Source organism: Lissotriton vulgaris, chromosome 10 (assembly GCF_964263255.1).
Source record: "Lissotriton vulgaris chromosome 10, aLisVul1.2, whole genome shotgun sequence".
NCBI lineage: Eukaryota > Metazoa > Chordata > Amphibia > Caudata > Salamandridae > Lissotriton > Lissotriton vulgaris.
This window is the reverse complement of record NC_141698.1, coordinates 876,338,677-876,354,705: the sequence shown is the minus strand read 5'-3', so window position 1 is coordinate 876,354,705 and position 16,029 is coordinate 876,338,677. Positions and strand designations below refer to the sequence as shown.

Sequence of the window (16,029 nt, the reverse complement as noted above, 5' to 3'; positions counted from 1 at the left end):
ACACGAGCGTGCATCCTGGCAGCAGGAACCACAGCAAACATTTACACCGACAGCCAGTATGCCTTCGGGGTGGTTCACCATTTCGGACTCCTTTGGAAGGAGAGGGGATTCTTGACCTCACACGGCACCCCCATCTTACATGGAGATCTAGTCTCCGCCCTGATCGAAGCCGTCCTCCTCCCCAAACGACTTGCGGTCATCAAATGCCAGGCACACAAGAAGGTGACAGACATTATTGGACAGGGAAATGCACTAGCCAACATCACTGCTCGGACCACAGCTGAGAATAGGACGACGACACGCATGTACGTGACCAGGTCCCAAGCAGAGAAATGGACCGACGCTAGGGACACTATTAGGGACATTCCAATGGCTAGCTCGCAATACGAATTGACTGAATGGGCACGCTACCGAGCTCCCTTGAAGATGATGGAAGCGCCCGATAAGAAGATGATGGAAGCGCCCGATAAGAAGATGATGGAAGCAACCAGACACCCGAAGATTCACTACAGAAACCCAAAGACTGACAAAATCCACAGTTCAAAGACAATTGCACTCTTTATCGCAATCCTCTTTTGCCTCCTCCTCATGACCACCCTCTGGATTGTGGAAGAAAGCGCACCCGCTCATGAGACATTCCTGACCACTGCACAGCCTACCACCATGAAGGAACATTATCTGATTTCTCTTTCACCCCAACTCAGAGAAAGGCGAAAGGAGTTTTGGAACAACTCCTTCGTGCAACTGCTGCACCAGCACAATCTTGCCACCAATGCCACCAACTGCTGGATCTGTGGGTTGCTACCCCACGCCACTGGACATTCGATACCCTTCATCCCTTCACCCTTCTCAATTCACGGCTCCTGCCTTGCTTGGCTGATCCTCTTGCAAGAGAGCTATAGGGATAATGCCACCTCCAGCAAAACTATGACGCATTTCTTTCATGAGGTCTGGCGAAACAAAACAAAGACACACTTCTGCCCGCAGACCTCCAACGACTCTATCCACATGGACATCCCTGTCAAAGAACGAATTAAAATGCAGGTGTTTAACAATCCGACCAGACCCACCTTCTCTTACCTTCGGAAACGAACAGCTGCCACCCTGACTGTGGCCCTATCCGTCATCAACGTCACAGGCCTTATGTGCATAGAAGGGCTTGGGACACAGCTAGTGGGCCGCAGTGCCTGCCGCATCACCAGAACTTTGGACTCCACCGATCCACCTTCCTTTGTATCCTCTCCAAACACGTACTTTGTTTGCGGCACAAAAGCCTACACCTGGCTCCCCAAAGGCTGGGGGGGCACCTGTTTTATCTCCTTCGTCCTTCCTCCGACCTATGTGGCTCCGGCGAATCACCATAGACAAAAACGAGCCAAAGACATTGAACAAGCCGACTCTACAGGAGCACAGTTCCTCGATGCAATGAAGGGACTTGTTCCGCTCTGGGGCCCGATGGCAAACAGCCGTGCCATCCGACATTTGACTCAGGCAGTCGAGACAACAATGAACATCACGGCTGGCATCCTTGCCAACAATACAGCCGAGCTTCAAGCGGTCCGCTTGGTGGCTCTCCAGAACCGCCTTGTTCTAGACGTGGTCCTAGAGGATCGTGGTGGAGCATGCCGCATTATTGGGTCCAGCTGCTGTACATATATACCGGACAATTCACCCTCAGTGTACAAAGCCATCGAACATCTCCACAGACTCTCCTCAGAAGTTCACCAGGAGCAAGAAGAATGGTCGCTTGGTGGATGGTTTTGGAGTACTGTTAAGAACTGGGGCTGGAGACTGTTTACTATTATCCTGATTCCTGTGGTTGTAATATGTGGGTTCTGTTTAGGAATTCAATGCCTGCCGCCTCTGTGTTCACTATGTGCGAATTGTATCTGCCCTAAGACTGTGGACTTTAAAAAAGAACGTATGAGAGCACTGTATGATGTCGAGGTTAGGAATCTGATGCAGATAGACATTGATTAGACAAGCTGGCTCGATATATTGAAAAGGGAGGACTGTTAAAATCTAGCTTGCAGTATCATCATTATCGGCGCCATCTTGCCCCCCCTTTTTGAGTCCGTTCATGCGCGTAAGCCGCAGCCATTTTAAAAACCATGGCCTCTTTGCCCATCGCCGACAGCCAGCACGTCTCTCTCACTCTCTCCTGACCTCGCAGGCATCCCCCGCGCGCTGACAGCCCCCGCTCTCACATGCTTGGGCCATAAACCCCTCTTCAGCGCAACCCTGCCTCGGAACCCCATCCTGTTTCCAGCTCAACACCTCCCTCCATTCCTTTCATGATCCCGGGTCCTTTGATAAAACCCCCTTTCCTCTGTACCCGATTGTCTTACTCGTTCCCAGGCCGCCACCTGGCCCTGCGGATGCTGTTTACTGCCCCCCCATACAGTAGGAAGGTTCTCCCATCAAAGGATCCACGAGTTGATCAAAGCCCCCACCCCATGAGATCCGATCGACCACATACATTCCGTGAATCGGCGGAATGTCCAGCTGCGCAACAATCGTCACCTGTTGTGACCGGGGTGGGGACTTCTACTGTAAATGTGTGTGGGAACGGGCCTGAAGCGGGGATTCCGAGGATGCCTTTCCGTACTTCAAAGTATTTACGACAATGTGCCACATGCAATAAACTGTAATAAAGATCATAAACCGGTGTATAAGAGGCCAGGCCTCAGAGATCCGGTTAGAGCACCTCGTGAAGATACCCTGTTGTCTGAATTGATGTGTTCTGCTCCGTCGGAATAAAACTTCTGTTTCCTGCCTTCCAGTCTCCAGCGCCTGCCTCTTTGTTTGGTAACTTGAGTGGTATTAGAGGCGGTTAGCGCCGGGCAACTTTGAAAAAGGTCATCGGCCCGTACCTTTTTCCACAGATGGTTTTCACATAAAGCGGGGGAGAATCTAGAAAACTCTAGAAAAGACCTAGAGCCCTTAAACAGAGTAGAATGATCAAGAGCGGAAAACGACGGACTTTGGCAGGGACTGGCGGAGATTGATGGTGTGGTGGGAACAGCAGTGAATGGAGGAGAGAGTATCAGTAGAGATGTGTTGCGTGTTAGATGGCAGTGTGTTGATTATATGATGTCTGGCGGAGTTGGTGCGAAAGTCGAGTGAATGTGGTTTTGGGCCGTACGTGGTCCAAGGATTGTGATTTGAGTTTCAGGCCCGAAGTGGCCTATGATTCTGTGATTAATATATCCCAGATGTAGAATACACTGGTTTCCTGTGATTGTCTGACCACACTGGTTTCTTGTGATTGTCTCACCCAAGGTTTGAGAAATTGTTGTGAGAGGGCATCAACAATTCCACAATAGACACAAAACAAAGGGACATTTATGTGGTTGAGATGTGTGAGAATCGTATGGTAAAACTTGTGTACATAGGTGGACTATATTGATTCAGGTGACCAGCACAGGTCGAGGGTAGCTGTGTTTGAATGTTCTTGATTGATTGAATTTTATCGATCTTTTAGAAAGGCAAACAATTACAGAGTTGTGATTGAGTGAGTGAATGCAAATATAGAAATTGTGAAGGAGGGAGAGCCACTGTAAGCAGGAAAATGGTGACGTCAGAGTGCGCCAGGCTGCGATAAGTGGGTTAGTGTAACGCCGCGCTGAGATTGGTTGGTTGGTTTGTTAGTTGTCATCAGGAAGTTGTAACTGAGAAAATCTTGGTCTGTTGAAGGACAAATTTGACTTAATCATGCGATGCTTTAGAGTGTTACGTGATCTGTTCAGAGGAGATCGGAGAGTGGTTACTCAAGTGGGTGAGGAAGCACCGCCTTAGGATACTCCAGCACACTGCATGACAACAAATGTAGGACTTCTTACTATAATTTGGCTTCCAAATTGTCACAAAACAACTAAAAAATAGGGTGATTTCAAATTCCTCTTTATTCTTTAAGTTTGTAACACTCAAAAAGATAGTCTGCTCCAATGACAAGAAACGATAATGGTTCAAGTAAAAGAATAGTCAGACCAAGTAAGAAATGTTTGAGTTAGACATTCGGAGCCCCATTGAGCCCAAATTTTAAAAGTTCATACACATATACATCATAAAAAGATTTTACTAAAAGTTAGAATGAGTTAGTGTTAGACCTGTCACCCTTGGCGTGGTTTCCCCTGACGTTTTGCCTCTACCTCCTGTATTTTTTACACTGTGCTGGATTTAGTTTTTGCTGGTTTAGATTCTTTGGGCACTTTGCCACTGCTGATCAGTGCCAAAGAGCAAGTGTTCCCAATGTAAATTGCTATTGTGATTGGTTATCCGTGATTGTTATATTTGTTTTACCAGTAGGTCTCTAGTAAAGTGCAATGAGTGTGGGCATGCAGCGCTGATTGTGCCAACCACATGGATAGCCCCAAAGATATATCTCAGGCCTGCCACCGCAGTGCTTGTGCGCAGTTTGCTAAATGCCATGTTGACCTGGCCAGTGTACCCACTTGGTATTAATCAAGGAGAGAGCGAGGAAGTTAGGGGGAACGTCCCTATCCCCAGCTCAAATATATGCAAAACAATGTGGACAAACCCACTGTGAAGAAAGTTGTCAGGACACACAAGGGTTCCCTGGAACTGTTCGCCATAACAGTTAGTCCTGACAACTTTCTTCACAGTGGGTTTGTCCACATGTACCCACTTGCCAGGCCTTACCCTTCCCATCTCTTACTTACAGGACACCCTTATGGTAAGCCCAAGGTACCCCCAGTGTATGTAAAAGGTAGGATATGTACTAGTGTGTGTAACATGTGCTGATAGTGAAAAACTGCCAGTTTCATTTTTCACTATTGAAAGGATATCTTGCCAATAGGCCAGAATGGGGAATGCTTGGTAACATGCTTACCTGCATATCTTCCCATAGGAGTGAGATAGAAAATTGGAGTCTGGTATCCCTGAACTCAGAATTTAATACACATCTTTTAGTAAAGACGGTTGTCAAATTCTGTGTTTGAAAATAGCACTTTTAGAAAGAGGCTGTTTTCTTGTTCAACCTTTCTGTGTGCCTCTGTCTGTTTGTGGATTGACTGTCTAGCTTGAGATTGACAGGGGCTGGGGTGGCTTCAGGAGTCTGGATGAGTCAGCACTAGGCTGAATAGACCGATCTGCATTTGGAGTGGGAGTGGTGTGAGGAGTAGCACTTGGGCCTGAATAAGGCTGTGCCTGCCTTCCACAATGCTGGCTCCACCTCCTGCAGTGCATCTGAAGACCCTGACCCACATTCACAAAGGAAGAAGTTGTGCACAGGCAGAGTGCACCCAGAACTGGTTTGGTCTGGGTCCAGGTGTTGCGAATACTAAGAGCGCGTCATCAGGGAATGCGGAAGTAGCCTAAAGACTACAGCGCCCATGATCCTCTAGCACGTGACATGACTGAAAAAGGAAGACAGACCTTTGTGTCATGTCAGAAATTCATTGTTTGATGTCGAGCAAGAAGGACGCCTTGCCTTTCCTTGGGGTTTTATAGTCATGGAAGAGGAGCAGGGTTTCGCCTGCCGTGGAGACGTCACCTCTTTGTTTTGCCGCCGTGAGAAGCACCCGTTTCCAGCGTGCCCCGGTGAGGTAGGGGTGCCTGGCACCACTTACAGTGTGTTCTTCACTGAGTTGGATTTACGACCTTCTTTCGGTAATCCCGCGGTGTCGGGTACAGCTGGAACTCCTGGTGGTATGTTCACGAAACTCCTGTGGGCTTAGAGTGTACTTAGAGTAACTTTGTTTGTTCTCTTGTTGTTTCCATTTGCTTTGAGAACTAAATACTTGACTAAAGCTCTTCAAAGAATCTCTTGTTCTATTAGATTTCTGGTTTATGCCATTGAGGTCGTTTTGTTCCATTGACATCATATTTTATGATATTGGTGGTACCGGACACATAGTTCTTCAATTCTTACGAGAAGGGACATGAGCTTAATGTTCCTAGATGTTTCTTATCATTGTTCCTAACTACATGATGTTTGGTTGATTTATGGGTGCACTGTTTTCTTGACTCTGCTTAACAGGGGTTCTTCTGTGAGGTACGGACTACCCTCAGTCCCCTCTGATGTGGTTAGGAGTCCTAGAAGGGTATGTGTAGCATGGTATAAGATATGTTCCCAGGTAATACGATGTTGGTAATTATTTTGAAAGTTGTGTTTGGATAGTAATGATTTTATGTATCTTGTTACAGCACACCCTCTCCACGCCAAGACTTATACTCGTATGAATTCTCTAGGAACAACGCATTGTCTTGTGTTATCTTTTCTTACAGTTATATTGCATAGGTTTCTGAATACATATTTAATAACTACTGGGAAAGTATTATTCACATGTTGAGGAAGGAAACTGAATGTTGATTGTTTTTCTTGTTTTTTCAGATCTCCCTCCCCGCTGTTCCCTTCCTTTCCTTCCCCCACTTGATCACCTCATTGACCAGTGCCTTACGGCTACTCTGGCTTGGGGCTATTGAGAGGTTGACCATTCTCAGTTACAAACCGATCCTGAGGATATTCAACCTTGACACCAGGACCCCTCACACATAGAGAACAAAGCCTTTTGGGGTATAAATGTAAGAGCTGAAACCCCTGTAGATTAGACTACTTTGTGATCAAGAGGAACCTGTTGCTAAAGAAGACAGCTGCAGAGACTGAGGAGAAGTACTGCCCTTGCCGTGTGTCTCGGGCTGGCCTGCAGTTTGCTGTTTCTACTGAGGAGAGGACAAAGGGACTTTGCTGTGTGCTGGGTCCCCTGCTTGAAGAAGGACTTTGCTGTGTTCTGTGTTCATCTGAAGAAAAGTCTCCAGGGCCTGAGAAGAGCTGGCCTCTTGTTTTTGAAGTCCAAGGAACAAAAGGACTTCACCCCCAGCTTCCCTGATCTTCCTTGCTGGGAGTTCTGTCCTGCGAGGAGGTGCTTGTAACTGTGTGTGATGCCCTTGCTGTTGGAAGCTGGAAGCGCGATGCAAAGATGGAGAAGCGTGTCACCACTGCAGAAGCCAAATTCGCATTGCCGAGGAAGCGTGCCACCATTTCACCGGAGAAGCGTGTCAAGGGGCTGTTGCATCGCTGAGGAAGCGTGTCGCCACCGCCACTGATCGCCACTGATCGCCGTCACATCACCCGAGAAGCGTGTCGCAGGGCCTCTCGCAGCTCAGGAAACCACCGATTTTGCTGCATGGCCATCGGGCATGCACGCATCGACTCCACGTTTTCGCTCTGCACCAAAAACGCCACTTTGTCGCATCGCACCGGATTGTCACAACGCATTGAGGCGCCATCTTGTCGCATAGTGACCCGAGCGCAGGAAGAATCGACGCATCGCCTTCTCTGCAACCCTTTTGTTTGTTCTGCATTGCGCATCCAAGGTATTTTGAGAATAAAGTGTTGCACTTACTATCAACAAACTTATTTTTGCAACAACCCTTTTTAAAGTCATTCTATTGAGTACCTGTATGTTGAATTTTTGTCATTTTGGTCTTGTTTAGTTTAGATAAAGATATTTTATTTTTCTAAACTGGTGTGGTGTCCATTTGTGGTGTTTTGACTGTGTTACTGTGAGTGTTGGTACAAAGACTTTACACATTGCCTTTGGGATAAGCTCGTCTGCTCGTGCCAAGCTACCAAGGGGGTGAGCAGTGGTTATCTAAATAGTGTATCCCCCTTACCCTGACTAGAAGCAAGGGTCCCTATTTGTTCAAAGGTACCTACCGCTGCCAACTAGCTATCCCCACTTCTAACATTGGTGGTCAGTGGTGAGGATTTGAACTTGTAGTTGTACTTGACCCACAGTGATTGGTGTACATCACTGGACTAGTGCAGGCACTACACAACCACATACCGTGTTTTATTTTTGGGTTCTATTTTTGATCTGAAAGGCAAAATTAAAGTTTCACATTGAGGATTTGTATTCCTACAAAGTAGATCAACTCAAGCAATTTTGCAAGGATTTGGGCTGTCCCATGAGGATTAGCTCTAAGAACGATGAGCTACAGAAGGCCTTAAAAGCCTGGTGGGAGACCAAAGAGGCTGAGGAGACAGCTAATGCAGAAGTGGATAAGGATGGGTTCAGGTCACAGGATTTGCCTGTGCCTGTGCCTGTGCTAATGGGCAGCCTCAAGAGCTGCCAGCATTCATTCCCCTGAAAGTCTTACCCCAGAGGAGCGGGAGGAGAACCAAGGGATCAGAGAGAATTACAAGTTTTAAGCCTTGGAATGAAGAGTTTGGAAATGGAGAACCAAAAAGCTGCAATGGAAGAAAAGAGATTGCTTTTAGAGAGCGAAAAGAGGGCAGAAAAGAGCAAGAATGCTCTCGCCCTGGAAGAAAAGAAATTGCTTTTGGCTCATGAGTTGAGCATGAGGGAGCTGGACATCAAGGCCAAGCAACACAGTTGGTATTCCTATGCTGAAAAAAATCATTAAAATGTTGCATCGTTTCTGATCATACTTAGTCTAGTGTGTGTATAAGCAATATCAATTACATTAAAAACAATACTTTAAAAAATACATGACAGACTAAGAAGTAATGCAAAGCAGACTAGCAACTAAAATTGCTCTACTGTGTTGTGTGAAAGGGAGAGCAGATCAGCACCATATCTGCTAAAATGTAGAGCTGTTCTCTCTACCTGCGCTGGCACACTTTGGCCGCCATGCACAAAGGCAGACACCCTTGCACCAAGGTGCTAGGGTGTCTTCATTCTTTAAAACATTTCCTCTGTCTGCCTCGAGGAGGCATAGGATTTTGGTGACAATCACTTTCTACGATTCATTGTAGATAGGGATATGCATAAAAACCCATGAGTGTTTGCAGGAGAATGCCCATTCACTACCTATGGAACGCTCACTTGATGCAAAGTAACCCAATGCAACGCATTGCACAACGTTGCGTTACTTTGGGATGCTATCCCATTCCAATCCAGAATTGTGTTGGAAAGTATACCCTACATTAGCACTTGTGGCAGTTTTGCATTACAAAAGTAATGCAAACCTAATGCAAAGGATTATTATATATAGCCCAAGGTCTTTATTACTTTACAAAATGTTGAGAGTAATGTACAAATGTTTTTGGATAGCATTTGAAACTATTCACAAACAGTACCAACATTTGAAATGAAAACATCTAAATAACGTATTTTAATCTGAATTTTTGTTGTTGTTGTTGTGAAAACCATGAATAATATTCACAGCACACCCTCAAACAACTGTGTTTTCATTAAGTTGCTTTCCAATTGTAAAGGGAAATGAATGCAATCTTTCGACCAATGAAAAACTTGTTATCCAATTAGAGTTTAATATTCTGCTTTACAAACTAACCTATTGTTTATGGGGCACATGCATCATTGAAAATTGCATTCGCAAAGGGTGCGAATCGCAAAATTCGCCCGTTTGCAAATGCAATTTCATCATTTGGGATGCATCATAATTTTTGTACTTTTTGCAATTTAAGAAATCACAAAATTGCGATTACTTAAATTGCGATTGCATTTAAGGAATCTCAAATTGAGATTCCTTAAATGCAATGCATCAAACCAAAAAAATTAGCGATTTCGCTAATAGGGGGAGCAAATTACCATGAAGTTGACCTTCATGGTAATTTGCAAAAACTTTGAAAAATGCACTAAAGTGCATTTTTCAAAGTTCCATTTTACACACACACATGCCCTTCGGGCATGTGTGTGTGCAAGATGTCCTTTTGACACCCTGGCACCCTTGAAATTGCATTCTCAATTTGCGATTCTCTAATGGAGAATCGCAAATTGAAAATGTCTTCCCATTCATTCCTATGGGCCTCTAGGCCCATAGAAATGAATGGGGAGGTATTCCTTAATTGCGATTCGCAATTTGCAAGTCGCAATTAAGGAATTTCAAGAAATCGCAATTTTTTAGCGATTTCTTCATGCATAGTCTTTTGCAATTCCTTATTAGCGAATCCTTATTTTCTCGCTAATAAGGAATCACAAATGGCATTGTTGATGCATGTGGGCCTAAACCTTTAACATCGCCCATAGTATGAAAATGCCAAATGTGTAGTTTTTGAGTCATGCCTTTGAGATTGTATCTATCCACTAGGGGTAACGTAAGGAAAGAAAATCCATGGTTCATTTAAATAACCTCTTAGAAAACTGGCACATTCTGATAATTTAACTAACGTTGGGCATGTATCCTTAAAATTGCCATTCATTTAAAAATACTCCATGCGTTACAATGTTCATCTCAACGCTATAAAAATTAAAATAAGGACAAAATGTAATGTAGTTACCTGTGTAATGGCCCAATTGTTCATCCACCATCTTACGTAATATCGGATGGGTATTACAAGCGTGTAAATAACATGCAGAAAGGCATACCCTAAGGCTACAAGTCCAAGCTGTTTTCTGCAAAGCATCCATTTATCAAGCCAATCAGGGAAGCGACTGTATTTTGTTCCTCTGTACAGCTGGATCATTGCAGCGATGATGCCAGCAAGGTAAACTAAGGCCAGAAGGATGAGGGACACGATTGGGAAGACTCTGTTCGGAATTGCAATCATGATTGCATATGTATAATCCTCTCCTTTGGTGACGTAGCTGTGGATCACCTCGGTAACTAGACAGTACAAGAAAATGACTACAGCTAGCGCAGTAGATATGTACATGGGCATTTTCCACATGGGAAATAGTTGTAGTGGGTAATTTTCCACATCCTTTGCTGCTGCGAGAGATCCTTGGTCAAGTGGAGTGAGTCCGAGAGTCCGGACAATCTCCATGATCACTTGCTTGGATTTGCTGTCATGGCCGCACACGAACACCTGCAGGCAAAAACAGGCTTACATTTACAATTTTTAGATTGAGATAAAAGATAAAGACAATTTACATCATTTTTAGGCAGCATGTCATCATTAAACCTACTCATCTGAAAATGTGCGGTTTCATTAGGCTTCTGAACATCACTTACCATTTTTTCTCGATAAAGCATAATTCTATGATAACTTATTTAAGTTTTGGAACTAATATGCGCACATTTTTTTAATGATCAACTTTAATGCTTAGCTCAAACAAATGCCTGTCAATCTCCAATGAATTTCATATTAGTCAACACCCTGTCCAAATTCACTTAAACACGTTTTCTTTATTTCAAAGTTTTTATTAAAGATTTTGGTGCAAAACAGCGGTTGACACGTGAGTTAAATATGTTGCACATAGTATAGTTGCAAGGCAATGTACACACAGGTTATATAAAAACAAATAAAAGTTGATCAGAGATCATAGTATAGTATTAACATCTATGTTGCTCAACCACGTGGTGGGAAAATAAAAGATAGTAGACAAGAAAGAAGAAAGGAGAGGCAGAGAGAAGAAGGAAAACAAAGAAATAGAGATGCGAAAGAGTGGAAGGAAGGCTGCCATAGTTAACCACCTAGATGTTTGGTAGGCAACGTTTTTTTAGGGCGATATGAGGTTTTGTAGAATTTCAAATTAATTTGTTTAAGAAGGTGATGTTTGTTGTCGAAAAATTCTTCTGAGCAGAAGATGGAGGCATGTTTAGTAAGTAGTTGATAATCTGAGTGATAACCATTTTAATGGATCATATCAGGAATGTTGGTGTCCAACCTTCCAGAAATTTCTGAACCTTTTGGTGGACCAATGACTCCTTTTGTTGAATAGATTCCATGATGTCATCATTACATTTGAGACCTCAGTACTTTAGAAAGTCGGGTTGCCTCTTTGGTGCAGATAATATTAAGTGGATGAACCTTGAATTTATCACTTTTGAGGGTACAGACGGAAATAGAGAAATATTTTTCGATCTTGGCCATCATTTCTGGAATAGTAGTTCTGTTATTCATAGAAAGTCATCCGCATAGGCTACTATTTGAAAAGATTTGCCAATAATATTCGGACCTATTTAAGTAATAGGGTTGTTAAAGGATAACAAGAGTTGTTCAATGACTAAAAAGAAGAGGATTGGGATAGAGTGCAGCCCTGTCTGGTGCCTTGTTTGAGTGGAAAAAAGTCAGCTAATACACCATTAGACCTAATTTTAGTGCTGGGATTTGGGTACAGGGCCATTACCATGTTTATGAATAATTCATCTATATTAAAGCAGGACAATATGGCTTTTAAGAAGTGCCATGCAACCTTTGTTGAAAACTTCTTTCAGCATCGAGTGCTATGGCTCCTCCGGATACATTTTTACTTTTGACAATTTTAATGCGTGGCCTACTAAACTAATATTGTCACTGGCGAGTCTGCCTTTGAGGAAGCCAGCTTGATAGGGGCCAATCAGAGATGCCAACATTGCTTCAATATGTTAAGCCAGTATTTTGTTGTATATATATATGATGATGAGCGATATTGATCTTTAGGTTTTGGGATAAGTGAAATCTTTGCCTTCCTTGGGAATTAGAGCTATAATACCTTCTGCACAGGTCCCTCCAATGCAACTGGTCTTGGCATAGTCTTGAAAGAAGTCCTATATGGGTAGTTGCAGCTCTTTCATGAATACTTTTAGAAGTGGGCTATAAGGCCATCCGGCTGGGGGCCTTTCTGACTTTAAGGGATTTATAGTTGAAACTGGAGTCAGGCATTTAGTTTAGGAAGGTTAAGCTTGTTGAGTTAGGTCCTGCTAACTTTGGAGTTAAACACTGTTTTTTCATCATATAGTGTTTGATAGAATTCTAGGAAGACACAGAAGATTTTATGAGGGTCTGAGTGTAACTGTCCCTTCTTGTCCCTGATGGGGGTCATTTGTGAACTATTTTGTCTATGTTTTAAGTAATTGGATAACACTTTACCAGCGGTACTGCCAGCATATAATTTTATTGAGTTAAATTTGGTTATTCATTGGATAGCCCTGCTGCTCAGGAGTTTGTTCAATTCATATTTTTTCCAGTTTAGGTTGTCTAAGAGAATAGTGCCTTTCTTGGACAAATGCATGAATTCGAACTGTTTAATTTCATTTTCTGAATGTTTCATCTTTGTGTTTGCAGATTTACTAATTTGGGAGCTGATTCTGATTATAACCCTCCTAATAGTAGCCTCGAAGGTGATCTATAGCACCTGGGGATAGCAATCTTCAGGAGGATTGTCCTGAAAGACGTTTTGAAGAGCATTGTAGATCTTCTCTAAATTAGTTTTGTCTTGTAATATTTCAGGATTAAGTCTCCAGGATCTATCATTTGGGGTGTTTGTGGACCAGTCTAGTGAAGCCAAAATAGCCGAATGATCTGAAATCTGTCTGGGTTTAATGGACGAATCAATGATCATCCTAGCCAAGTTCATACATAATAATATGTGGTCGATTCTGGAAAATGATTAGTGGGGGTGAGAGAATTAAGCATAATCTCTGGTGTTTGGGTGCTGAATATGCCAGGCGTCTACAAGAGAGTAGCTGGAACATATCTTGTGCAAAAATTTATGGGATGAGGTTGTCCTGAAATTGGCTCTTGAGCTGCGATCTATAGTGGGGTCAAATGTAAGGTTGAAGTCACCCCCCACTATCAGTCAGGAATTGTTGGGCAGTCCAGCAATACATTTGTCAATGTGTTTACAGAAATGTATGTTGTTAGTTTAGGGCGCATATAAGTTCAGCAAATAGACTTCTTTACCAGATTTCAATAGTTTTTGAGTATCCACCTCCAGTTTTGATCTAAGAGCATGTCTAATACACAAATCTTTGCTTGTTTGGTGATGAAAGTAAGTACCCCATTCTTCTTCCTGTATGCCGGTGAAGCTATGACCTCCGAGATTCAAGGGGCATTAAAGGAGGAGATGTCTGTGAGAGATATTTTGGATTCTTTTAGGAGAAGTAGATCACATTTGAAGGTGTATGTTTATGGTATAATTTTCCTACTCCTAACTGGATGGTTCAATCCTTTTGTGTTAAGTGAAAGACGTTGTAGGGAATCAGTCTTCAGCATAAATGATATGGTGAAAAGGCGGGGCTGCACGTTTAACCAAGGTCATCCCAATTTGTCATGTGAGGGAATACTTCATGGCAAGAGTGTCTTGCAGTAAAAGCCTGCAGACATGGATAGTGTGGATGATGTGATTTAGGACCATAATGAACATGATGGTATGACCAGAAGAAAGGAGAGAAGAGAGATACAGAAAAAAATAAATACAACAATAAATTAGAGCCCATCAACTCCATAACCCATCCTCACCCACCTTAAATCACCAACCCAGCCCAACCTGAAAAAGGAATAGCATGGTACCCAAAGGATGAGAGCAAACATCTTCTGGATGCCTCAAAACAGAATCATACCTGTGAAAATGAGCTTTATTACATATAAATTGTTACTGATGCGTATCGCAGCGTAGGTTGAATTAGAGCAATAACAGTCAATAAACAACTCGAACATACTGAGCATATTGAGCGTGTAACAAGTTTTAGAGCAGGTAAGTGGACTGACTGGCCTAAGAGTTGGCAAAGCAATATAGGAAACTGATTGGATCACGTATTCCTATCCCCCTCCATTGATTCTGAAAATAATTAACAGCTAATGTGAATTGAAACAATACAGAAAGGTCAGCGTTAGCATCCTCCACATACTTGATACTTGTATAGCGCACTACTCACCCGCAAGGGTCTCAAGGCGCTTGTACGAATACCGCTGTGGAACCCGTCCTGGCTTTCCCTGTGAGGCGTCCACTCCTGGGCACCCCCAAGGTGGAGGCCAGGCATCCTTAGCGTTGTTGGGGCCGTTGTGGAGATTAAGCAAGCTATTGCCCAGAGTTGCAGAGTGGGACTTTATGATTAGAAAAGGCACCGAGGCGAGAATTATCAGGTCCGTGGAATTTTGAGCCCAACACCCGCCGAGGCGGGGAATTGAACCCTGGTCCCGGGCTAGACCTCTGCATCAGGGTTTGCCGCTCTTGTGGCAAGAGTAGGAGGATTGATGGTAACAAATTAATAACAATGTCAATTATCTTAGTACTGTAGCACAGGCAGCAGAAGGACTGACAGGTGAGTAGCAGTAGGAGGTATGAGGCATTGCAGTGTCTCTGGGATAATTGGGTGAAATTACCTCTCCACCATTTGGATGCTGTCAAGTGAGTAACAGGCTGCAATCGCAGCTGGTAGAGCAGCATTATTTGCATGACAAATAGATGTAATATTTGACTTCGTATAAAGGAAATGTGATAACAACCACAGTCATGAGCTGTGAGCATGTGATACAAACCTTATCAGATATATGAGCAAAAGAACATTATCAGGTAGTGTTTGCAGGCAAGCTCAAATTTTGTGCAAAACATACAGATCATCAAAGGGTGTAAGTAAGTAGTAACTGTCTATCAAAAAAGAAAGGAGGTTAATGCCCCATAAATACTGGCAATACATTGCATTGAAAGAGGATGTACCCATCTCTGCCTTTTGAAAGTTATCTAGAAATGAAGCAAGGTCTTGGTGATCATGGAACAGGTGCGATGAACATTTGTAGGTGATGTGGAATCTGTCAGATGCTGAAAAGGAAAAGGGGATGTTTGTGTTCTGCGGCTTAGATCTGACAGAGAGAAAGCCTTAGGAATAGTATTACAAGATGGTGATCCTGTGATTCGTGACCTTCCCAGTTAGTACCTCTGTTCTCACGTATGACGCTCAGGATTATTTCCACATGTTGGTAATGCAGGTTATTGGTCTAGGAAGGCCCACAGAGGAAGCACAATCATTTTGTCGTGTAGTGATACAATATGCTCTCTCAAGTTCAAAGCGTTTATCGAAAGAAATATTAGTGTTGCAAGGAAGTCAGTCCTGCAGAAAGGCAATGCATGAGCTATATTTTTCTTTGCTGTTTTCAGGAAAGCCCAAAAATGTTATGTAGCCCCTCCTATTTCAATTCTCATGTTCAGCGATAGAGCGCTGCATCAATGTTGACATTTTATGTGATGAGCTGAGGTCTTTCTTTGTAGAGATTGTCTTGAAGGTTGCTGATGTGCTGCTTTGCTTCACATAGCTTGTCAGTTATTTGTTTGATATTGATCTCATGCCCCCAACATCTTGGTGCATGATTTCCATTCTGACTTCTTTTGTTTGGGCATGTTGTAAGACATTGGAAAAGCTTTGTAAGAATGGTGTTTA

The 16,029-nt window shown here is 43.3% G+C and overlaps 1 protein-coding gene across 1 annotated transcript in view; it reads right to left on the bottom strand.

Moving 5' to 3' along the window:
- The window catches only part of LOC147688933 (metalloreductase STEAP4-like), a 166,821-nt gene that overhangs the window by 57,216 nt on the left and 93,576 nt on the right, over window positions 1–16,029 (bottom strand). Inside the window, exon 3 of the mRNA XM_086941828.1 lies at window positions 10,229–10,756. Within this exon, the coding sequence (XP_086797954.1) occupies window positions 10,229–10,756 (528 nt within the window). The remainder of the gene's footprint in view (window positions 1–10,228; window positions 10,757–16,029) is intronic.